At 56.1% G+C, this 24446-nt stretch overlaps 3 protein-coding genes and 1 long non-coding RNA gene across 4 annotated transcripts; 3 read left to right on the top strand and 1 right to left on the bottom strand.

The window, feature by feature from the left end:
* Positions 1 to 4090: 4090 nt before the first annotated feature.
* Positions 4091 to 5026, top strand: LOC136355272 (uncharacterized). Its single transcript, XM_066307656.1, has 2 exons — positions 4091 to 4783; positions 4919 to 5026. Exons 1-2 carry the CDS (start codon positions 4091 to 4093, stop codon positions 5024 to 5026), a joined length of 801 nt encoding a protein of 266 aa, XP_066163753.1.
* A 10014-nt stretch (positions 5027 to 15040) lies between these two features.
* On the top strand, positions 15041 to 17565 carry LOC4329908 (leucine-rich repeat receptor-like protein FASCIATED EAR2). Its single transcript, XM_015767888.3, has one exon. The coding sequence runs from the start codon at positions 15143 to 15145 to the stop codon at positions 17000 to 17002; it is 1860 nt and encodes a 619-aa protein (XP_015623374.1). The 5' UTR covers positions 15041 to 15142; the 3' UTR covers positions 17003 to 17565.
* A 1266-nt stretch (positions 17566 to 18831) lies between these two features.
* LOC4329907 (serine/threonine-protein kinase OXI1) lies at positions 18832 to 20438 on the top strand. The gene has a single exon (XM_015768700.3). The coding sequence runs from the start codon at positions 18917 to 18919 to the stop codon at positions 20258 to 20260; it is 1344 nt and encodes a 447-aa protein (XP_015624186.1). The 5' UTR covers positions 18832 to 18916; the 3' UTR covers positions 20261 to 20438.
* A 1560-nt stretch (positions 20439 to 21998) lies between these two features.
* LOC4329906 (uncharacterized) lies at positions 21999 to 24009 on the bottom strand. The gene is made up of 3 exons (XR_010739319.1): positions 23843 to 24009; positions 22564 to 23780; positions 21999 to 22418 (listed from the first exon to the last, which is right to left on the bottom strand). It is a non-coding gene; the product is annotated as an uncharacterized lncRNA (long non-coding RNA).
* Between the last annotated feature and the right edge of the window lie 437 nt (positions 24010 to 24446).

Here is a 24446-nt window from a genome sequence, read left to right as displayed (position 1 = left end):
TTCTAGGGGGTCTTGTATTTATACCCATAGATGTCCCCTTGTCCAAGTAGAACTAGGGAGACTGACGGAGCTCGTGGCTCCTCACCGGGAGACCGCACAGGCCCCCCTTTGCCGGTTCGGCCGGGGGCTTAGGGTGAAATCTCAAGCTCTCTCGGTATGTGGAAAGATCGCCAGCTAGGAAGAAACGCGAGACACGGGCGATGTATACAGGTTCGGGCCGCTGGGAAGCGTAATACCCTACTCTTGTGTTTTGGTGGATTTGTGTATGAACAAGTAACAAAGTGTCAACCAGCCCCCAATCGCTCTGGGATCGGATCTGGCCAAGGGCTTGTGTCCAAAAGTCCTCTTTTTATCTAAGTGGGCAAGGTCCTCCTTTTATATCTCAAGGGGATACCACATGCCCCTCTCCCTCTCCAAACTGGACTGTTCTTCTCTTCATAAATGGACGGAGATCGGTACGGTTGCTCTCCGGGTGCCCTTCTGACGGGACGGCCCATATCTACCCCCACTTCCGCCGGAAACAGGTGCGACGTGGGATTATGGCTGTCTGTTGATGACGCGACCAGTGTCAGACCGGTCACAAATCAGTCATCCTTGTCCACCACGTGTCAGCTTAGCAACGTGCATGTTTGCCCTTCTTCATGTAGCATCTTGCCTGTAATGGTTGGGATGAAGCCTGGTATAAATCTAACCAGGGCTAACGTGCCATCTCTAAGAGATTACACGCTAGCTCCGGCTTGAGACGAGTGCCTAGAGGCTTTCGTCTTGACGGGATGGGGCAAGGCGTGCGTCAGACCGCCAGTCGCCACCTAACCCGTGATCTGACCGGTCTGTGACTGGTCACAGACCGGATAAAGGAACGCGCTGCACTACGCTGCATGCAGCGTGACACGTTCGACCAGACCGCAATAAATGTGGTTAGGTGAGGCTTACCGTGTTCACCCAACCCATTCATGTGGCGCTAACTCCACAAGGGGTCGGGGCGCCTCGGCCCTCGGGGCCGGGGCAGGAGTCACCCGACCCCCCCTCGGGGAAATCAGGAGGAGGGCGGACACCTCACCCTCGGGCCCGACGTCCCCGAAGGTGCCAGGCCACGTGGGCGATTGTGTCTGCCTCAAGCCTCTGGTCACGATACTCCCGGTCCCATATCACCGACAGTAGCCCCCGGCGTTATGCCAGGGCGATCGCCCTTCTCAAGGGAAGCGGTCGGGCGTGACGCCACTCCTAAAGCTTGGTGACAGGTGGGACCGGTCTCCATGGTTGGGCAGAAACCCAACGGTCTCAAATCATGCACATCGGTAATGGTGACTTGGCTGTCCATAATGGGCGGTCTCTTCAAGACTGCCACATTACTTGAGCGACGTACGAATCTGGGTGAGCCGATTTGCTTCGCCTGGAGATATGGTAACGTTGCTTCGGTCGGCGAGCGTAATTAACGCGCGCACGATACGATCTATCTCGACTGCCACAACCGCATATCTACCTCATGCGCCGCAAGCGGGCGAATGGGATTAGTGGAAGCGTGGGCACGAGAAACGAGGGAGCGGGATAGTAAGAAACGAGGGAGCGAGATAGTGGGCGCGAGAAACGAGGAGCCGGGCACAGCGATGGCAAAGGTATAAAGACACCGAGGAAAGGATTTGCTCCCTTCCTTTCGCCACTATTCCCCTTGCCTTCGCTGCTTGAGCTCTAACTCTTTCTCTGCTGCGCCTTTCCTTCGCCACACGCGCTCGTTCTCAATCATCCCTTCCTCCGGCGCCATGGCACGGGGTTCCGCTCTGCTCGACGGAAGCGTACTTCCGCCTTCTCGCATCGTGAGCGAGAGGCACGCCGGGCTGCCGCGCCGCTTTATGCCGGAATCTGCCACCGGCCGGGAGATAGTGATGCTGGGCGAGGGACGCCCGGCACCAGACTACCCGGGGCGGTCCGTTTTCTTCCTCCCCTTCGCAATGGCAGGGCTGGTTCCGCCATTTTCTTCTTTCTTTATGGATGTTCTGGATTTCTACGATCTCCAGATGGCGCACCTCACCCCCAATGCAGTGATGACATTGGCCATCTTCGCGCACCTGTGCGAGATGTTCATTGGGGTGCGCCCATCTCTTCGGCTGTTCCGGTGGTTCTTCACCGTGCAGTCGGTGTCGCCGCCGTCGGTGGTTGGTGGCTGCTACTTCCAGCCGCGGGGGCCGGTGTTGAACCGCTACATCCCCTGCGCCCTCCGCAAGAAGTGGGACGACTGGAAGAGCGACTGGTTCTACACCCCCCTCGCCAACGAAGCGCGCCTCCGACTTCCAAGTCAGCCCCCGGCGCAGGTCTCCAGCTGGCGGGCGCCGGTAGATCTGGGGGATGACTATGACGCCGTCCTCGACCGCCTGGCGGGCCTGCGATCCCAGGGGCTCACAGGGGCCATGGTGTACGGCGACTACCTCCGTCGCCGGATTGCGCCGCTCCAACGGCGCGCCCGGGGCGCCTGGGAGTACACCGGGTCCGAAGACTACATGCGGACCCACCAGGGAGTCAGATGGGATTGGGCTCCCGAGGACTTCAAGATCGTGGTCCAAAGGGTGCTGAATCTCAGCTCCGTGGAGGCGTCTCTCATCCCTCAAGGAATCCTCCCCCTCTGCAGCGATCCCGACCGCGCCTCCATTCTGACCATTATGATGGGGGTCGGGGCCTCAGAGGAGGAAACTCCTAAGGGCCACGACGGCGCGGGCGAGAGCCGCCGGGGGGAACAATCTACCCCAGGAGGGGGTCGTGCTTCTGGGCCCCGCGTCGGGGGCTCGGGGAGCAGCCGCCCTGCCGACGCCCAGGGGAAGAGGAAGCTGGGAGGAACACCTCCCCCATCTCCTCCCCGAGGGGGCGGGGCGGTGCGTGCCAGCAGTCGGCACCCGGAGGGGGCCGCGCCGACATCGCAGCCCGAGGGGGAGCGCAAGAAGAAGCGGCTCCGCAAGATGGGGGAGACGGAACCATCCTGGGGAAACCTGATTTCCCCTCCAAGGTGGTCATTTAACCGACCCCCTCGCAGGTTCGTCCCACTCTCTTTGCGACCGTCTTTCTTTTATCCCAAAAGCAAGTTTTCTCTTACCCATCTTGTTTGTCTTCTGGTTTTTTCTTTTGCTTCAGCGATGTCCCGTCACGTTCCTCCCGCCATCCCAAGTCCGGCCAATCCGAGGCCGAAGATCCGGCGGCCGCAGAGGAACGGAGGCGAGAATCTGACCGGCGAGAGGCCGCAGATCGCCTTCGGGAAGCTGAAGAGGCCGCCCGGGAGGCCGCTCGGGCTCGCCATGCAGAGGATACCGCTCGGGAGGAGGTCGCCCGGGCTCGCCAAGCCGAAGAAGCTGCTAAGGAGGAGGCCGCCCGGGCTCGTCAGGCTGAGGCGATGGCGTCTTCCGAGGCAGCTCACGACAAAGCTGCTGGCGCGTCGCTTGGGCCTACTCCCTCGGGCGACGCTCAGGCGACAGCCTCCGGGGCGGCTCGCGACGAGGCTGCGGGCGGATCGCCTGGGCCCACTTCCCCAGGCGACGTCCAGGACCAATCGGGTCCGGGGGACATCCCCGAGCCCAGTGCGTCCTCCGGCGGGCCGAGCCGCGTCGCATTCTCTCCAAGGCGGCTATTCTCCTCGTCTTCTGTCGCCCCGCTGAGCGCCGAGCCCCTTCTGCAGGCCTTGGCCGCCGCAAACACCGCGGTGCTAGATGGGTTCAGCGCCCAAGTGGAGGCCCTGCGAGCGGAACGAGCGGAGCTCGAGGCCGCATGGGCGCGTGTCGAGGAGGGGCGGCGCTCGGTGGATGTCATGGTGGAGGTGGGCCGCAAGGCTCACCGCCGTCACGTCTCGGAGCTTGAAGCCCGCAAAGCGGCGCTGGCAGAGATCGCCCGAGAGGTGGAGGAGGAGCGGGAGGCCGCCCTCATTGCCACCACCGCGATGATCGAGGCGCAGGACACCCTCCGCCTTCAACACGGGAGCTGGGAGGCGGAGCTAAAGAAAAAGCTCGACGCCGCCCAAGGGGTCCTTGACACCGCCGCTGCCCGAGAGCGGCGGGCAACGGAGATCGAAGCGGCGTCCCGGCGGCGCGAGGAGGCCCTTGAGGCCCGTGCTATGGCATTGGAGGAACACGCCGGCGCCGTGGAGAGGGGCTTGGCGGACCGCGAGGCCGCCGCCGCTATCCGGGAGACAACGCTGGCGGTGCACGAGGCCGCCTGCGCCGAAGAGGAGTCCGCGCTCCGCCTCCGCGAGGACGCACTCGCTGAGCGGGAGCGAGCTCTCGAAGAGGCCGAGGCCGCGGCGCAACGGTTGGCGGATAGCCTTTTCCTCCGTGAGGCAGCGCTGGCGGAGCAGGCACGCCGCAATTTGGAATCCGTCCGCGCCGAGAGAGCCGCACTGGAGCAGCGGGCTGCCGACCTCGAGGTGCGGGAAAAGGAGCTGGACGCGAGGGCGCGTATCAGCGGGGCGGCTGCGGGCGAAAGCGACTTAGCCGCCCGCCTCGCAGCTGCCGAACTCACCGTCGCCGACATGCAGTGCGCGCTAGACTCATCCGCCGGGGAAGCCGAGGCCCTCCGCTTGGCGGGCGAAATAGGGCCCGGCATGCTTTGGGATGCGGTCTCCCGCCTGGATCGCGCCGGTCGGCAAGCGGGCCTCTGGAAAGGCCAGTCAATGACACACCCCACCAACCTGGAAGGCCTCGCTCCGCACCTCACGAAGATGGCCTGGGCTCTCCAACAACTCCCCGAGGAGCTCGAGAAGACCATCAAGTCATCCTCGAGGGACCTCGCCCAAGGAGCGGTTGAACTCGTACTAGCGAGTTACCAGGCCAGGGACCCCAACTTCTCTCCATGGATGGCGCTGGAAGAGTTCCCTCCCGGGACCGAGGACGACGCGCGCGCGCGGGTCCGGGATGCCGCCGACCACATCGTCCACAGTTTCGAGGGGTCGGCCCCTCGGCTCGCGTTCGCCCCCAACTCCGACGAGGAGGGCGACGCCAGCGGTGCAGACGACCGTGACGACGAGGCCGGCGACCCGGGCGCATCGGACTGAGCCCCCAGGCCCCCGCCAGACTCCAGTTTTTTTTTTTTTTTTTTAAGGCCTTCATGCCTCTTTTTTGTATAGACCAACTTAATCTGCAATCAAAAATGATGAAAAAATTCGTGTCAATTTTATTTTGCTATGCGTATGAGATGAGGATGATCTGTGCCGTGGTCCTCTTTTGTGTCTTAGCTTGATTTAAGGGCTCGTGCCCAAGTCCCAGTCCTCTAATGGCTCGGGTCGGGGCTAGTGCCTGGGGAGATCCACATGTCGAGGCTGGCCAGGCCGGGAATGTGGTGACCGAGGGTTATGGGTGACCCGATTGTGGGTTTTTGCCGATTCCCCCCCGAAGTTCACCACGCCCCGGGGCACGGCTCGGTTCTGGGCCCCGTTTGGCGATTTTAGCTGACCGAACCGAGCCCCCGAGGGCAAGGTTGAGTACGAGTGACCTTATTTCAAGTCAAGATTCTTCAAAAGGAAAAAACGGCACAGACACAACCTTTAGGAAATTGAAACTGCTTTTATTGAAATGCTGAAATAAGAGAAATAAGAATGTGCATGCGTGGTAGCCCCCCGGCTAACCCTGCACACCCGAGGGGGGTACGGGGTTGGCCCGAGCCAAAACCTGACACTCGACCCCCCCCTCAGGGGTAGAAGCGACGAAGGTGTTCGATATTCCACGGGTTAGGCAGCTCCGTGCCGTCGCCCGTGGCCAGCCGTATGGAGCCCGGCCGGGGGACACCGATCACTCGATACGGACCCTCCCACATTGGTGAGAGCTTGCTCAATCCAGCACGCGTTTGGACGCGGCGTAAGACGAGGTCGTCGACGCAGAGTGATCGGGCCCGGACGTGGCGCTGATGGTAGCGCCGCAGGCTCTGCTGGTAGCGCGCGGCTCGGAGGGCCGCGCGCCTCCTTCGCTCTTCCAAGTAGTCGAGGTCATCTCTGCGAAGCTGATCTTGATCAGCTTCGCAGTACATGGTGGCCCGAGGAGACCTCAGGGTGAGCTCGGATGGGAGAACCGCTTCTGCGCCGTAGACGAGGAAGAAAGGCGTTTCCCCGGTTGCTCGGCTTGGTGTGGTTCGGTTTGCCCAGAGCACCGCTGGCAACTCCTCGATCCACGAATCGCCATGCTTCTTGAGAATATTGAAGGTCTTGGTTTTAAGGCCTTTGAGGATTTCTGCATTGGCGCGCTCCACTTGGCCATTGCTTCTGGGGTGGGCAGGTGAGGCGAAGCAGAGCTTGATGCCCATGTCTTCGCAGTAGTCGCCGAAGAGTTCACTAGTGAATTGGGTGCCATTATCCGTAATAATACGGTTAGGCACTCCAAAACGGGCCGTGATGCCCTTAATGAATTTAAGTGCAGAGTGCTTATCGATCTTGACGACCGGATAAGCCTCGGGCCACTTAGTGAACTTGTCGATCGCGACATACAGGTACTCAAACCCGCCCGGGGCCCGCTTAAACGGTCCCAGGATATCGAGCCCCCAGACAGCAAATGGCCACGAAAGTGGTATGATCTGCAGGGCCTGGGCCGGCTGATGGATTTGCTTGGCGTGAAACTGACACGCTCTGCATCGCCGGACCAGATCAACTGCATCATTGAGAGCTGTCGGCCAATAGAACCCTTGACGAAAGGCCTTGCCAACCAAGGTGCGCGAGGCGGAATGGGCTCCGCACTCGCCTTCATGGATGTCGGCAAGAAGCTCAACGCCTTGTTCCTGAGGAATGCACTTCAGGAGGATTCCGTTAGCCGCGCGCCGATAGAGGGTCCCTTCTACCAGCACGTAGCGTTTGGAAATGCGTTGGACGCGTTCACTCCCTTCACGGTCCTCAGGTAGAGTCTTATCTGCGAGGTATGCTTGGATCTCAGAGATCCAAGCAATCAATCTAAGGGAGCTTGGAGCGCTCCCTTCGGGTCCCGAGGCCTGGACTCCGACGGGCCTCGGGGGCCGGTCAGGCGCATCCGTCTCCCCTAAGGGGTCGGGTCGCGCCGACGGCTGGGTAAGCCTTTCTTCAAAGGCGCCCGGTGGGGTCTGGGCTCGCGAGGACGCGAGCCGTGAGAGTTCGTCGGCAACCATGTTATCCCGTCTGGGTACATGCCGAAGCTCTATCCCGTCAAAATGGCGCTCCATACGCCGCACTTGGCGTACGTAAGCGTCCATCTGTGGGTCAGAGCACCGGTACTCCTTACAGACCTGGTTAACGACCAGCTGGGAGTCGCCTAACACCAAGAGGCGGCGGATCCCCAGTCCAGCTGCCACTCTGAGTCCGGCAAGGAGTCCCTCGTACTCTGCCATATTATTAGTCGCTCGAAAGTCGAGACGGACTAAGTATCTGAGGACGTCTCCGTTCGGAGAGGTCAACATGACCCCCGCACCGGCGCCCTGGAGAGACAGAGAACCGTCGAACTGCATCACCCAGTGGGCGGTGTGAGGCAGCTGAGAGGGGTCCGTGCTGGCCTCGGGGATTGAGACGGTCTCTGGAGCCGGGGTCCACTCTGCCACAAAATCGGCGAGGGCCTGGCTCTTGATAGCGTGGCGTGGTTCAAAGTGTAGATCGAACTCAGAAAGCTCGATTGCCCATTTTACCACTCGTCCTGTACCCTCTCGATTATGCAAGATTTGACCGAGGGGGTAAGACGTAACCACAGTGACCCGATGCGCCTGGAAATAATGGCGCAGTTTCCTCGAGGCCATCAGAATAGCGTAAAGCATCTTCTGGGCCTGAGGGTATCGGGTCTTGGCGTCCCGGAGGGCCTCACTAACAAAGTAGATAGGCCGCTGCACCTTTCGGCGGGGCCGATCCTCTTCGCTAGGGGCCGCATCCCCGGGGCGTTCTTCGTCCAAGTGGCCTCTCGGGGCGCACTCGTCTTCTGTGCCGATGACCTCGGGGTCGGAGGATGACAGGAGCGGCCTTCCCACAGTGGCCTCGGGGCCGTCCTGGGGGTCGGGGGCTCCTGGCGTCGTCAGACAAGCGGGCAAAGGGCCTACTCCGGTCGTCAGGGGCCTCAGGCCTCCGTTCGGCTCGGGGGCCTCTTCTCCCTGCTTTCTCCCGGGTCGAGTCAGCACAGGGTTAACCTCGGGGCCAAAGGGCGATAGGTGCGGCCTTCCCGCAGTGGCCTCGGGGCCTTCCTGAGGGTCGGGGGCACCCAGCACCGTCTGACAAGCGGGCAGAGGGCCGACTCCGGTCGTCAGGGGCCTTAGGCCACCGTTTGACTCGGGGGCTTCTCCTCCCTGCTCGCTCCCGGGCCAAGTCAGCACAGGGCGGGGGTGCGCGAAATGAGGATTGTCTTCATCGCGCTCCGCAACCAACGCTGCACTAACTACTTGGGGGGTCGCCGCTAAGTAGAGTAGTAGGGGCTTATTTGGCCCCGGGGCGACTAGAACTGGGGGAGAGCTGAGATATGTCTTCAACTGAGTGAGGGCACGTTCAGCTTCCTCCGTCCAAGTAAACGGCCCCGAGCGCTTGAGGAGCTTAAATAAGGGTAGCGCCTTCTCTCCCAGCCTCGATATGAAACGACTTAAGGCGGCAATGCAACCGGTGACGCATTGCACATCCCTAAGTTTGCTGGGGGGGCGCATCCGCTCTATAGCTCGTATCTTCTCGGGGTTGGCCTCGATGCCTCGGGCAGAGACCAAGAACCCGAGAAGCTTGCCCGCAGGTACACCAAACACGCACTTATCGGGGTTCAGTTTTATGCGGGCGGAGCGGAGATTTTCAAAAGTTTCCGCTAGATCTGAGAGTAAAGTCTCTTGGTTGCGCGTCTTTACAACCAAGTCATCGACATAAGCCTCAACATTACGCCCTATTTGGCTACCCAAAGAAATGCGAGTAGTACGTTGAAAAGTAGGACCTGCATTCTTTAACCCGAAGGGCATTGATGTATAACAATAGGTTCCTACGGGGGTAATGAACGCAGTTTTTTCCTCATCCTCCCTAGCCATGCGAATCTGATGGTAACCAGAGTATGCATCTAGAAAACACAAAAGGTCGCACCCCGCGGTGGAGTCGACAATCTGATCTATGCGAGGCAGGGGGTAAGGGTCCTTAGGACATGCCTTGTTAAGGTCGGTGTAGTCGATGCACATCCGAAGCTTGCCGTTCGCCTTTGGAACGACCACCGGGTTCGCCAGCCACTCCGGATGGATGACTTCACGGATGAATCCGGCCTCCAGAAGTCTTGCCACCTCCTCGCGGATGAAGGCTTGACGTTCCGGGGCCTGCCGCCGCACTTTCTGCCGGACCGGCCTTGCGCCCGGCCGCACGGCGAGACGGTGCTCAATCACCTCCCTGGGGACCCCGGGCATATCCGCCGGTCTCCACGCGAAGACGTCAGCGTTTGCCCGCAGGAAGGAGACGAGCGCGTCTTCCTATTTGCCATCCAGAAGACCACCGATCCGTGTGGTCTTGGATGGGCCGTCGCCCAGGGCAACCTCCTTGACCGGGACCTCGGCGCATGTGACAATCCGCTGCCTCGGGGCGGTGGGGGCGGTGGTGCCAAGCCTCTCGTCACCACCCTCGGGCTTGGACGCAGCAGCGAGGTGGTCCGCGCGCTGCTCCATGCAAGCGAGCGCGACTTTCAGGTCGCCATGGACAGAGATGGGGCCACCGGGGCCCGGCATCTTCATCTGGAGGTAGGCGTAGTGGACCGCCGCCATGAACTTCACCAACGCGGGCCTCCCCAGGACCGCGTTGTAGGGCAGACTGAGGTCCGCCACATCGAAGTTCACCCGCTCCGTGCGGAAGTTGGCTGATCCACCAAAGGTGACCGGTAGGTCGATGTGACCCAACGGCCATGTGTGCCCCGGCGTCACACCGATAATCGGTTGGGACGGCTGGAGCACCATCCCCGGGGCCTTGATGGCATCAAAAGCCGCGGGGGAAATGATGTTGAGGGCCGCTCCCCCATCTATGAGGACACGCCCCAACTTCACGTTGCAGATGGTGGGGGAAACCACCATCACAATCTGCCCTCCCCGGGCGACGCACGGTGGGTGGTCGGTCTGGTCGAAAGTGAGGGCAACCTCCGACCACCGCGCCCGGCGCGTCGCCTCATGAGTAGGGGCCGCGGCCAGAAGCTCTCGCTTCATGGCCTTGAGGCTCCGGCGAGAGACGTGAGCACACGCTCCCCCATCGACAGTGGCAATGGTGGCCCCAGGTTCTTGGAAACCTAGGTCATCATCACCGTCATCGATGTCAACAGCGGGGGCCTTTTGTTTGGCCTCACTTCGCCGTTTACCGGAGGGAGTTGCCGGCGACTTGCCCTCACGGCGTTCCTTCCTCCTGTCCTCCTCCCACTTCCTCGTTCGCTCAGCCAAGTTTTTGACCGCGCGACAGTCCGCGAGATCGTGGAGGGAGGTGTTGTGGACGGAGCACCACTTGCCGGCTGGGCGCTCCCTGGTGGGAGTACCAGCCTCTTTCTTTTTGTCGCTCGCAGGCCTCCCCTTTCGGGTGGCCCGCGGAGCGCCCTCGACGGCGAGGACATGACCCTCGTCGTCGGAATAGACCGACCTCTTCTTCCTCCTCCTGTCACGCCGCCCTGTCTGAGCGGCGGATCCGGGGGCGGCCGAAGCTGCCACTCCGGAACCGGAGGGGTTCCAGGTCCATGCTTCCTCCTTACGAGCCACTCGGTCTGCGAGCTGAAAAAGCTCCGCGGTAGTCTGGGGCTCTTTGGACGCGATCTTTTCGAGCATGCGGTTGTGCCGCACACCCCCCCTGAACGCGTAGATCACCGCGTGTGCAGGGATGCATGGTATGGTATTGCGGACTTGGCAAAACCGCTGAATGTACGAGCGAAGTGACTCATCATCCCCTCGCTGTACCGCGTGCAAGTCCGCTTCTTCGCCTGGGCGCGGATAAGTGCCTTGAAAGTTCATAGTGAACTGTTGGCATAAATCCTCCCAAGAGTGGACCGACGCAGGTGGCAGGTTCATTAGCCAACCCCGCGCCTGTCCCTTCAGGGCCATGGGAAAGAAATTCGCCATGACTCTGTCGTCACCCCCAGCGGCCTCAATCCCGGTCGTATAGACCTGGAGAAACTCAGTGGGGTTGACACTCCCATCATACTTCTCGGTGATGGTGGGCCGGAACCTTGGGGGCCAACGGACATTCCGAAGACTCGCCACAAAGGCTCTACAGCCGACACCACCAGCCGGGGGCACGGAGGGCTGGTCCTCACGTCCATGTCGAGGTGACACTCTGGACGAAGAGGCGCCCTCCGTTGCGCGGGGAGTACGCCGGCTATTACGCCGGCGCTCGATGTCGAGGCGGGCATCCGGCTCTCCATGCTGATCCTCCCGAGTCGGAGGTGCTGACGAGGGAGTGACAGCCGAATGGCGTGCAACAGCCGCCGCTCGCCGCGCCCTCCGTCTTGACGACACGGAGCCGGTAGTGGCGGCGCCGGAGGTCTTGGTGGTGGCGGACCGTCCACCAGCACCCAGGCGCTGCTGTGCCGTCATGACCAAGTTGGCCACGTCGTCCAGCCATCGCTGGGCTGGAGACTCCGGGTCAGGGACGACGGGCGGGTGACGTAGGAGCGCGCCAACAGCCTGAAGCGCGCCCTGAGGCGTGCTGCCGTCGCCGTAGACGAGGAGGCGACGCTCCCCATCTCGCCGTTCTCCTGCATCACCCACGACTGGCGATGCTGCGGATTTTTCGACCCTCTCGAGCGCCTCCCCCTGCTTAGGATTTTGGTGTGGAGGGGGTGGGGGAGTACGAGCTCGACGGCGTGGGTTTGGCTCCCCGTCGTCGCCGCTCACACTCGGAGAGAGGTCGTGCACCTTTGCTTGCTCGGCCATTAGGCTGAACAAGAAAAACTTGGCGCACACGGAGGAGTACGAGAGCTCAGAAAACACACGCTGAGCCCCCTACCTGGCGCGCCAGATGACGGAGCTCGTGGCTCCTCACCGGGAGACCGCACAGGCCCCCCTTTGCCGGTTCGGCCGGGGGCTTAGGGTGAAATCTCAAGCTCTCTCGGTATGTGGAAAGATCGCCAGCTAGGAAGAAACGCGAGACACGGGCGATGTATACAGGTTCGGGCCGCTGGGAAGCGTAATACCCTACTCCTGTGTTTTGGTGGATTTGTGTATGAACAAGTAACAAAGTGTCAACCAGCCCCCAATCGCTCTGGGATCGGATCTGGCCAAGGCCTTGTGTCCAAAAGTCCTCTTTTTATCTAAGTGGGCAAGGTCCTCCTTTTATATCTCAAGGGGATACCACATGCCCCTCTCCCTCTCCAAACTGGACTGTTCTTCTCTTCATAAATGGACGGAGATCGGTACGGTTGCTCTCCGGGTGCCCTTCTGACGGGACGGCCCATATCTACCCCCACTTCCGCCGGAAACAGGTGCGACGTGGGATTATGGCTGTCTGTTGATGACGCGACCAGTGTCAGACCGGTCACAAATCAGTCATCCTTGTCCACCACGTGTCAGCTTAGCAACGTGCATGTTTGCCCTTCTTCATGTAGCATCTTGCCTGTAATGGTTGGGATGAAGCCTGGTATAAATCTAACCAGGGCTAACGTGCCATCTCTAAGAGATTACACGCTAGCTCCGGCTTGAGACGAGTGCCTAGAGGCTTTCGTCTTGACGGGATGGGGCAAGGCGTGCGTCAGACCGCCAGTCGCCACCTAACCCGTGATCTGACCGGTCTGTGACTGGTCACAGACCGGATAAAGGAACGCGCTGCACTACGCTGCATGCAGCGTGACACGTTCGACCAGACCGCAATAAATGTGGTTAGGTGAGGCTTACCGTGTTCACCCAACCCATTCATGTGGCGCTAACTCCACAAGGGGTCGGGGCGCCTCGGCCCTCGGGGCCGGGGCAGGAGTCACCCGACCCCCCCTCGGGGAAATCAGGAGGAGGGCGGACACCTCACCCTCGGGCCCGACGTCCCCGAAGGTGCCAGGCCACGTGGGCGATTGTGTCTGCCTCAAGCCTCTGGTCACGATACTCCCGGTCCCATATCACCGACAGAGACCAATATGGATACAATCCGAGTAGTCCTTGTCGTTTTCATGTAGAACTCTATTCATCCTTCCTTATGCGGAACTCCTCCTATATCCTAAGGTTGTTTCCGTATAAGATATGATATGTGGTGGGTCCTGCCGAGATTTAGTCGACTACTATTAAGTATGTGGTATCCATAACCCTGACAACGACGATACAGTTTCAATTTTGCAAAAAAAATTCAATGGTATCTAGCTGATATCGCGAATTGTAGTAATATTTGTTCAAATTAATAATTTGCAATGGCACGATCCAATTCCAACACCACGGAGTAAGGGTGGGTATTCGGTCTGACCGAAAATTTCGGTCTCGGTCTTTCGGTCTTTGAAAAGTGAAGACCAAATTTCAACGCAAAAATATCAGGACCAACAAATTCGGTCTCAGTCTTTTTGTCTTGGTCTCGGTCCTGACCGAAATTCAATATCATTTTCATATATGCAAAGAAATAATGGAAATTTTCAACACAAAAATAAAAAAATCATAAGCGCTTATGAGTAAAGACTCTTGTTAGATTGCATGCCTAGAAGAAGTAGGAACGTGAAAATTAGAGTTTAATCCTATTGAACATAGTGGATTGTAGGTTGTATTTAGACATTTTTTTTGTTAATTCGGTCTATTCATTTAACCGAGGAGACTAACAATTGACTGAACAAAATTTGGTATTTCCCTGCCTAGGACCAAATTGATGACCGCATTTATCGATCTCGGTCTTTTTCTACCCACCCCTATAACGGAGGAAGTATCCAGTAGTATGAGGCCATCTACAACGGGTGCCCCTAGGTCGTGCCCCTAGCACCATCCGTCAATCTTTCCATCCGCGTCATCCCCTCGTGAGTCCGTGCGCGCCCTGGCTAGGGGACGCGCCTCTCGCTACTTTTCGGCCAGGGGACAAAGGCGAGCGACGCATTGCAGCGACGGGCTCCTGTGGCCACCATGTCTCCAGCGACAGATTCCCCTTCCACCCCTCTCCTCTCTCTCTCTTTCTCTCTCTCGCCCGTTCCCCTCTCTCGGGCCCTTCGCCGCCACAGCAACCACCCGGCAGGAGTAGCGGCGAGGAGCGGGAGGAGGCTGCAGCAGGAGCGGTGGCGAGGAACGGGAGTAGGCGGCGGAGGTCGCGCTCGGTGCCGTCGACGGGCTGAGGAGCGAGGGAGGAGGCGGAGGTCGAGCTCGGCGCCGTCGACGGGCTTGAGGCGCCCGTGCTCACGGCCAAGCAGCACGAGGACGACGTCGTGGTTGTGGTCGTCATGCTTGGGGACGACAGCGACGAGATCCGGCCACTGCGCGCCTTGCTCGGCCTCCTCCGCCGGCGCCTTGCCCGTCACCGCCGGCGCCATGCCCGCCATCGTATCCTCCCCGATCTAGCCGCGGGGGGCCCAGATCCGCCCACTACGGCGCCGGATCTGGCGCCCCTAACCGATGACGGGAAAGAGGGAGAGAGGGATGGCGGTGGATGCCGGCGATGGGAGAGGCGGCCCTCCTCGTCGTCCTCGCAGCCGCCGGCAACGAGAGAGGCGAGCGGCGGCAGCGGCGAGAGGGAGAGACCCGTGCGGCGGTGAAAAAAAGAAAAGAAGGGTCTGGAGAGAGAGATTAGGGGTAGGGTAGTAAAAATATATATGGGGTTTTGTGGCTGCATACCCACTATGGGTTGGAGTGTCTCTATTGAGTTGCTTCAGATTTTGAGTAGCCCATCCACAGTTATCCTCCATTGTAAGCTGAGTTTCCCCACGAGGAGTGGCTCATATTATAGATGGCCCGACGGATTCACGATTGTACCAGTGAAATGCCCTCCGTAGTCCGTACCATTAAAAAGTTTTTCGTGCCATCTGACATTCGCCGGAAGGCGCCCCCCTACACGTACAGACTACAGTGCATCCCACGCCCGAGTGCGAACCAGCCGTGCCGCTGTCACGTGTGCGCGCTTCCCCCGGCTCGTAAAACCCCACCCCCAAATTCCTCCGCCGTCGCCACCTTTCCCCCAAAAATAAACCCCACGGAAGCCACCACCGCCCACACGCCCCCGCTGCTGCTCCTCTCCTGCACCACCTGCGCTGCTTCCGCTCCACGCCGGCGCCGCGCCGCCCAAACCCTAGCCCAGCCCAGCCAACTCCCCCCCATGCCGAACGCCTCTCCCCTCCACCACCTCGCCTCCCTCCTCCTCCTTGCCCTCGCCCTCGCGCCGCGCCCCGCCGCGCCCGCGGCCACGGACCGCGCGGCGCTGCTGGCCTTCCGCGCGTCCCTCCCGCCGCCCTCCCGCGCGGCGCTCGCGTCGTGGCGCGGCCCGCTCTCGGAGTCCTGGCGCGGCGTTTCGCTCCACCCGCCGGCCGCCGCCGGCGCCCCCGCCCCGGCCCCGCCGCCCTCCGTCTCCGGGCTCGCGCTGCGGGGGCTCAACCTGTCGGGGCAGCTCCCGGCGGCGCCGCTCGCGCTGCTCCGCCGCGTCCGCGCGCTCGACCTCTCGGCCAACGCGCTCTCGGGCGAGCTGCCGTGCTCCCTGCCGCGCTCGCTCCTCGACCTCGACCTCTCCCGCAACGCGCTCTCCGGGGCCGTCCCGACCTGCTTCCCGGCCTCGCTCCCGGCTCTCCGCGCCCTCAACCTCTCCGCCAACGCGCTTCGCTTCCCGCTCTCCCCGCGCCTCTCCTTCCCGGCGAGCCTCGCCGCGCTCGACCTCTCGCGGAACGCGCTCACGGGCGCCGTCCCGCCGCGGGTCGTCGCCGACCCCGACGCTTCGGGCCTCCTCCTCCTCGACCTCTCCCACAATCGCTTCTCCGGCGAGATCCCCGTCGGGATCACCGCCATCCGGAGCCTTCAGGGATTGTTTCTTGCGGATAACCAGCTCTCCGGGGAGATTCCGACTGGGATTGGGAATTTAACCTACTTGCAGGCGCTTGATTTGTCGCGTAATAGGCTCTCTGGTGTAGTGCCTGCTGGCCTTGCCGGCTGCTTCCAGCTTCTGTACCTGCGGCTTGGGGGGAATCATCTTTCAGGAGCACTGCGGCCGGAGCTTGATGCCCTTGACAGTTTGAAGGTGTTAGATTTGTCGAACAACCGAATATCTGGTGAAATTCCGCTGCCGTTGGCCGGGTGCCGATCTCTGGAGGTGGTGAACTTGTCAGGAAACAAGATCACAGGGGAGCTCAGTGGAGCTGTGGCCAAATGGCAGAGCTTGAGGTTCTTATCACTGGCTGGTAACCAGCTCTCTGGTCAGCTACCGGATTGGATGTTCTCGTTCCCAACACTTCAGTGGATTGATTTGTCCGGCAATAGGTTTGTGGGTTTCATCCCGGATGGTGGGTTCAATGTCAGTGCCGTCCTTAATGGTGGAGGCAGTGGTCAGGGGAGTCCATCAGAGGCTGTGCTTCCACCTCAGCTGTTTGTGTCAGTGTCCACGGATATGGCAGGCCGGCAATTGGAGCTGGGCTATGATCTTCAAGCAGCTACCGGGATAGATCTGTCTAGGAATGAGCTCCGTGGGGAGATACCAGACGGGTTGGTTGCAATGAAGGGACTGGAGTATTTGAATCTCTCTTGTAATTATTTGGATGGGCAGATTCCTTCAGGTATTGGGGGGATGGGGAAGCTACGGACCCTTGACTTCTCACATAATGAGTTGTCAGGGGTGGTACCTCCTGAGATAGCTGCCATGACAGAGCTTGAGGTGCTTAATCTCTCCTACAATAGCCTATCTGGGCCTTTGCCGACAACTGATGGGTTGCAGAAGTTTCCAGGAGCATTGGCTGGAAACCCTGGGATATGCAGCGGGGAAGGATGCAGTGCGCATTCTAGGATGCCAGAAGGGAAAATGGCAGGAAGCAATCGCCATGGTTGGCTTGGTGGCTGGCATGGAGAGAACGGATGGGTATCCCTAGGTGCATTCTGTATCAGCACAATGACTAGCTTCTATGTATCATTGGCAACTTTGCTGTGCTCCCGCAAGGCAAGGAACTTTGTGTTTCGGCCTGGAAGGATGGAATATTAACATCAAAGGAAGAATTAGGAGATCATGTTGTGCTGTAAATAAGATAAGTTTCAGTGACTCAAGTGTGCAGCTAATCTTGAGTAAAATCAGTTGGCCTCCATTTTTAATATCACTGGCCACGGGAACTGTGTGATCTTGATCTAATAGCTAATGAGCCATGTCCAAGTGTTCTACTGTTGTTTTTCTAGGGATGTGTAGACCCGGTTCTGTTGTGTTTGCATCGTTCACAGAATGCACACATCTGGTTGCTGTAATACTGTCATGTTTCTGAGGATTGGACTGCTTCTGCCTCAGATAATTGGAGTATTGTCATCAAGGATGCAGTGATGCACACAGTTAGGTGGTCTAATAGCCACAAAAGGGAGCATGTAGTTGTGAACAACTTGAGATGTATATATCCAGTTATCCGCTTTTAATTTTACCTTGTTTGAGTGAAGTTCGAGTTATAAATTCTGAATTTCTGTCCAGTTCATAAGTTCTCATGCTTGTAATCTTGTTCAACAACGTTCAGTGTTATGGCAATTTGACTGCAGATCGTTCATCTGCGGAAATGTCTACTTGTACACTCTGCTCTGGTTTCTGCTATTATTGTGTATTTAGTGTGCTGCTCATTTCAGTTTTCAGCAGAGCATATGTGGTTGCCAGTGTGCTAAATACTATGGTGACTGATATCAACTGTGTAGTCTTTTGAGTATTTTTTGACAGGTAGAGACGATAAATTCACCATTTCTATCATGTGAAATCATTCAGCAGGGGGAACAGCTATTTCCTGTCACTCCCAGCTGTCAAGGTAATCCACACTTCCAGAGCAACCGGGGTGACAATGAAGCAAATTTTTCCTGTGTTCTTTTTGTCTGAACTAAATCTATTTGCAGTGTGCTGATTCTTATCATGCCTACTGCTGGGGCTTCAACTGGAAAAGGTTGAGAATCAGCATCGGTCGCCAATTAACCATTCAGAAATCAGAAGAGTAGCAAGTACCGTGTGGAATCTCCCTTTCATGCTGGAATCAGGTTCTTATTCTGTTCATCCACCGGTTTTATCACAACTTGCTAAAGTATCAGTAGCCCTGCAGATTCTTGCTACCAGTCACACCTCACTTACTGACGTAAACAGCAGAATATTTCCTGTGTATTGACCTCAATTCAGCAAATTGCACTGGATGCAACCGATGCAATGCAAAGGCTGTGAAATGCGCTTAGATACGGTGCAGCATTACATCAGAGTATCAACTTGTGATTGTGCTCCATGGACACTCAAACTTACCACTGAAATATCTATGTTTTTACTGGATCTTTTTTTTGGTAGTACACGCAATCTGTCATGAACAGTATATAGGGTTCCAATCCAATCTAGCGATGTGAATGTGATGAGCTACAGAGAAAGAAAGTACTAGGACTTTGCACGTGAGTTGCGTTTCAGGGGATTCAGATTGATATGCCACTACAATGGCGAGCCTAGAGCTCTGTATTTTTCCCCCCTTTTTCACGAGAATTAGGTGAACTTTTCTAAGTTATTTCGTCGGTTTACTACTACTCCAGTCTATTTTGTGTTGGCTTTCCTGTTCGGTGTTGATGACAGCTCACTGTACATGATCAAATCTGATTAACCTGCCTTTCACACCACACGTGAATTAGTTCAGGAATTTTCTAGACGGAAGCTACAGTTATGTTGCATGTTGCTGTTGCTAACTTGATTTTTTTTCTTCTATTGCTCAGGCATTAATACACGGATTATTGTAGCTTTGCCTCTTCATAAGCTTCCATTTGAAGTTAATTACGGTGATTAGCTTGAGGCTATAAACGAAGCCAACCCAGACGAATTAGCTCACACCTAAACCTCAAACCCTCCAAATATAATTAATATAGTTCGCGTCGCTTCTTCTTCCCGCGCGCTTCTCGCGATCGCGCGCCCATGGTGAGCATGCCGCCTTCGCTGCCGCCGCTGCCGCTGCCGCCGCAGCTGAGCCTCGCCGACCTCAAGGCCCTCTCCGTGCTCGGCCGCGGCGCCAGGGGCGTCGTCTTCCACGTCGTGCCCGCCGGCGGCGCCGCCGCGGCGGTGTCGGCGACGGCGGACGAGGATCCCATGGCGCTCAAGGCCATCTCCCGCGCCGCGGCGAGGCACAAGTGCGCGGAGGTCGCCGGCGGTCCGGGCGGCGACGGGCACCGGAGGATCTGGTTCGAGCGGGACGTGCTGCTCGCGCTCCGCCACCCGCTGCTCCCCTCCCTCCGCGGCGTCGTGGCCACGGACAGCGTCGTCGGGTTCGCCATCGACCGGTGCGCCGGCGGCGACCTGAACGCGCTGCGGCGCCGCCAGGCCGGGAGGGTGTTCTCCGTCGCCGCGATACGGTTCTACGCCGCGGAGCTGGTGCTCGCGCTCGAGCACCTCCACGGCCTCGGCGTCGTGTACCGCGACCTCAAGCCGGAGAACGTCCTCATCCAGGACTCCGGCCACATCATGCTCGTCGACTTCGACCTCTCCACCACGCTCCCGCCGCCGCCACCTCCTCCGCCGCCCGACACGGCTCCGCCGCCACAAACCGCGCGCTCCCGCGGCGGGCGGCGCGACAGCACGAAGGCCGCCGCGGCCGTCTTCGGGTGCTTCTCCTCGCGCCGCGCCGCGGCGTCACGGCCGTCGCCGTCGTCGTCCTCGTCGTCCCGGTCCCCGCCGTCCACGTCCAGGACGGCCTCGTCCTCCTCGTCGTCCACGCGCTGCTCGTCGGCGGCGGCGAAGTCGAACTCGTTCGTGGGGACGGAGGACTACGTGGCGCCGGAGATCGTGGCCGGGAGCGGGCACGACCACGCCGTCGACTGGTGGGGCCTCGGCGTGGTGCTCTACGAGATGCTGTACGGGCGCACGCCGTTCCGGGGGCGGAGCCGGCGGGAGACGTTCCACCGCGTCCTCGCCGCGCGGCCGGACATGCCCGGCGAGCCGACGCCGCTGCGCGACCTCATCGGACTCCTCCTGGAGAAGGACCCGGGCAGGCGGCTCGGCGCGCACGGCGTGAAGCGGCACGCCTTCTTCCGCGGCGTGGACTGGGACCGCGTCCTCCACGTGGCGCGGCCGCCGTTCATCCCGACGCCCGACGACGACGACGCGGGCGCCGCCGCCGAGGCGCTCGACGTGGAGAAGGTGCTGCACGAGGCGTTCGCTGCGTCGACCGCCGCCGCCGCCGGCGAGACGGCGGCCGTAGAGACGGCCGCGCCGGAGGCCGGCAGTGACAGAGGGAGAGATGAAGATTTCTCCGTATTTTTTTGACTTCTAACGTATGAATATTTTCTTCGAAACCGAAATGCAAGCATAGCATATGGATACCCTTTTCTTTCACTCCCTTTTGTAAATTAAATATAAGTTTTATACAAAAAACAATACAACTTGATGGTACTGTAAATAAATGCAGGAGAAATGTACTGAGAGTAAGATTTGTTTGGTTCAATTTTCGTAGGAATTGAGAGAATTTTCTCTTGTCTTATCATACTGGTTGGTGTAACCGGAGCATCATTCAGTTCAGTTTGGTTGGTTGTGTTCGAGCTGATCGTCTTGTAATCCAGCCACAACTACATTAATATTTGATGGCCACTGCTTTCCTATCAAATTTTCACCTGACCTCCTGGCTTCTCTGATCTATTGTCACGGGATGCAGATGACACCCTTCGCTCTCTTACTCTCCCTTGATTACCCTTCTTTGCAAGTGCCAAGTGTGATTAACAACTTCTGCTGCTGCTTTACGCTCTCTTTAATTGCCATAATTTCAGCAGCAGCAGCTAGTGCTTGAGCTGTCAGGTTCCTTATCTGTGCTAGTAGTATCAATATGCTCCCGGAAAGCTCGTCGCCGATGTAGACGTGAGCGGCGAAAAATAAAGGCAAAGGCGCAAAGCAAAATCTTGCCAATTTTTCCTTTTGGGAAAAGAGATGGCCAAGATCGCATCCGTTCTCGTGACCAAAAGGAGAGGAGAGCCATTCTGCTCTGCTGCTGATCGATCTGCTCACGAGATTTTGTGCTTCTGGGTCCTACGCAACCTATATACATCTAAGGTGACAGTTTGCTCGAACTTGTGATGCTTGCGCTCGTTGGTAACCTCGTGCATTCAACTCAATATGATATTTCTTTTGTCGACGGTGAATTGTCGCACGGACATGGTCATAGGTGGATCTAGGGGATATGGTCCCGGAATCACCCAAAACATTTCTAATCCAATGTATATATATACATATGTGTAAATAAACTTTTTTAAAACGCATATGATCAATTTATACTTCTAACTTTGTTATATTTAGGGTATTTAAAAAAATTATATAAGTTGAATCAGCCATATAAAAATCCTAAATACATCACCGAACATGACGATCGTGCCAAAATGAGGATAAGCATGTGCTGATTACTGAGGAGCAGGCTGACCTGTTGACATAGGAGTATTATTGTTCATTTCCATGCAGATAACTCGATTTGTTGATATTTCTTGTTCATTTTCATGAATATAATAACTCGAGTGCACGTGGATACACAAGACATGGCTTGGGGCCAGATTGGGCCAAACCGTCGCTTCTGGGCCCTCGCACGTTAATGTACCATGGGCACGTTAATGTACCGTCCAGTAAGTAGAATTTTTTTTTTTCGAGGAATTAGGCAATTTTGTTCTGTTTGTAAGAAAAATGGAACTGGCAGTCACCTCAGCTAGCAATGTTTCAACGTGCCAACATCTGACAATGTAATACGATTGTCATACGAACGAACAAAACGTCCTCTGAGAACGGATAATTAAAATATAAACGGACAATGTTACTTTCCAAACAAAAAAAAACTTCGTTTTAGTTTTTAAAATGTATGGTGCTGCTAACTTTTATACATGACATAACACGATTCGTCTTATTAAAACAAAACAAATGCACGTGTCATTTATTTTGTTGACTTGTTTTATCATTAGAAGTAATTTAAAGCTTTAAGCATGACTTACATTTTTTTGCAAAGTTACACTAAATTTTTAAATAAAACACATGATCAAAAGACATGTCTTAAGTCAATAACGTCGTCCATTTTAAAATGGAGAGAGTAGTAAGTTATATAATCCCTCCAAATAAAACGGTATCTAATCAGAGTTACATAAACACATCTCCTATTAGGAAGTTGTAAAACAGTGATACAGCAAGGTTGGGCAAGCCACAGTAGCCTGCCGAAATCTTCAATCTTCGAACTGCTCTGATACAGAGTTCTTAAATACACTATACATGATATTTTCCAGATGAACACAAGGTATTATTGATGGCAATCAACAAGCACCGAGCATATAATTGATATGTATCAGATTCAGATCAATATTACCAGCCACCAAACGGCAGATCCACTTAACTTCACCAAGAAGAACGGAAAACCTGGGCACCTGGCGATGAACAAGCATCGGTCTGAGTCTCTGAAAATCTACAAAACCACAAAAAAAAGGTTTCATTTGGTGAACAGAACGAGTCCTCAGCAATAGAGACATTGTGCACTCAGTTCATTCTTTAGGTTAGAGGCAACGCTGTTAGAATAAAGGGATCTAATTGACAGAATCAAGGACGGCTACCTTCATTTTTTGATTCCTGTAGGAAGCATCGAATAATGTCAACAATCACCTGAGCTTTCCTAGATTTGAAAGGTATTCATGAAGAAAATTCAAAGTTAAAAATCCTAATGCATTATGAGCATTTACCGATTTACTCCATTCTAGCAGTCATTAGCTAGAAAGTATCTTATTTTACATCTAACTTTGCTGGCTAATCTTCATATAATTACAGAAGACAAGGAGGGGGGGGGGGGGGGGAGGGGTTATATTGTAGAGACAAGAGATGGATTCACTACCTACAATAATATTCAATAGAAGTACAAATTAAAAGGTTTTTAAAGATTATTATTGCAAACAACTTTTTTTTTACCATAGCAATAGGCAAAAGAATATTGGGAATACAAGGGAAGACCCATTGGCATTAGAACGTATTCTGCATTTGATTCACTCCACATGAACTGGAACCTGTTCCAGTCATGACTCATGACGGCAGCAAGCAAGATCCAACAAGAATCCACCTCGCGTAGTTCCATTAATGGATACAAATTGCAATTGAGAACTAATCTCTCTAGAGCAAGGAACTTATTCCCACTATTAGAAGACAAAACAAAACCACACAATCACCTGCAAAATACTTTGGAAGCATAAAATAGGCCAAAGCCCACAAATTACATCAAGCATCAATGCATCATCTCATTATCCTTACACATTAGCAATGGCATGGTCAAAGTATGGCTGATGCTAAGTCTCAGACAATATATCCAGGGGAAATTTGTAGTGCAAAACCTACAGCTACCATGTAAACATGGAAATCATGCAACCATCAGAATAAAAGAACCTATCAGAAGCACATATCAAATCATGCAACCATCAGAATAAAAGATTTTTACAGTTCTATCACCATAGTCATGTCATTAAAAAGAGACATATCCTACATAAACATATATATCAAGCCTAAACAAGTAGTAAACATGTTTACACCCCATGAGCAGCCAAGAAGCAAGAAGCAATAGCCAGTACTACTGCCTCAAGCCCTTGAACACAAAAAGGCGAGAACTGGATGCAGAGGTTTATCGATCGATTCCCGCGTTGTCGTTGGCTGCAACAAGGACCAAAAGGAAGAAAAAAAAAGAACACCCTCTCAAAGAAATTCGCCGCTCCTGGATCAGCGCCACAAGGCAGGGAAGGGATCGATAAACCACTGCGCCCAGGCATCACCACCAACCCCCCACCCCCACCTGCGAACATGATGGATTAGCGCAAGAAACCGGAACAAAACAAGAACGGAACACAGAGCCACCTGCAAGATCGGGCACGAACGAACACTCGTGGGTGTGAATCTGTGTTTCTCGTGTGTGCAATGAGGAAGGGAGTGGAGGTGGGGAGGGCTGGATCTGGGGGATTTTATATGCCACATTGGGCGGAGATGTGACGGGAGGGGAGGGGAGCTGGGGAGGGGAGGGGACTCAGGGGAGGAGGAGAGGAGGACTAGGAATCTTTCTGGCGCTGCAAAGGGAGGCTTGTTGCCTTGTTCCCATGGGGACAACACGAGTAGGATTTGGAACAGGTGGGATTTTTTGTGGCAGTAAAAAGTGTAAATTACATGCGTTTACCAACTTCTATAGTGACGACGTAGTAGTAAATAACTACGATAAATCTGGATAGAAAAGTGACAACCTGAGACCAGATGAAATATTTCATAGTAGAACGAATCTAGACATATGTCTAGATTCGTTGTTATATGAAATATCCTATCTAGATACCTGTCCAGATTCGTTGCTATATTATAGGACATAGGGAGTATCAGTTTGTTATACTTTATCTTAAAAAAAACAATTTGGAAAATTTGGGTACAACAACTTTTCAAGGCTTTGTTCGACGACTTCTACTCACTCCATTTTCAC

The sequence above is a fragment of the Oryza sativa genome, chromosome 2 (assembly GCF_034140825.1).
Source record: "Oryza sativa Japonica Group chromosome 2, ASM3414082v1".
NCBI lineage: Eukaryota > Viridiplantae > Streptophyta > Magnoliopsida > Poales > Poaceae > Oryza > Oryza sativa.
This window is presented reverse-complemented; position numbering and strand designations above follow the sequence as displayed.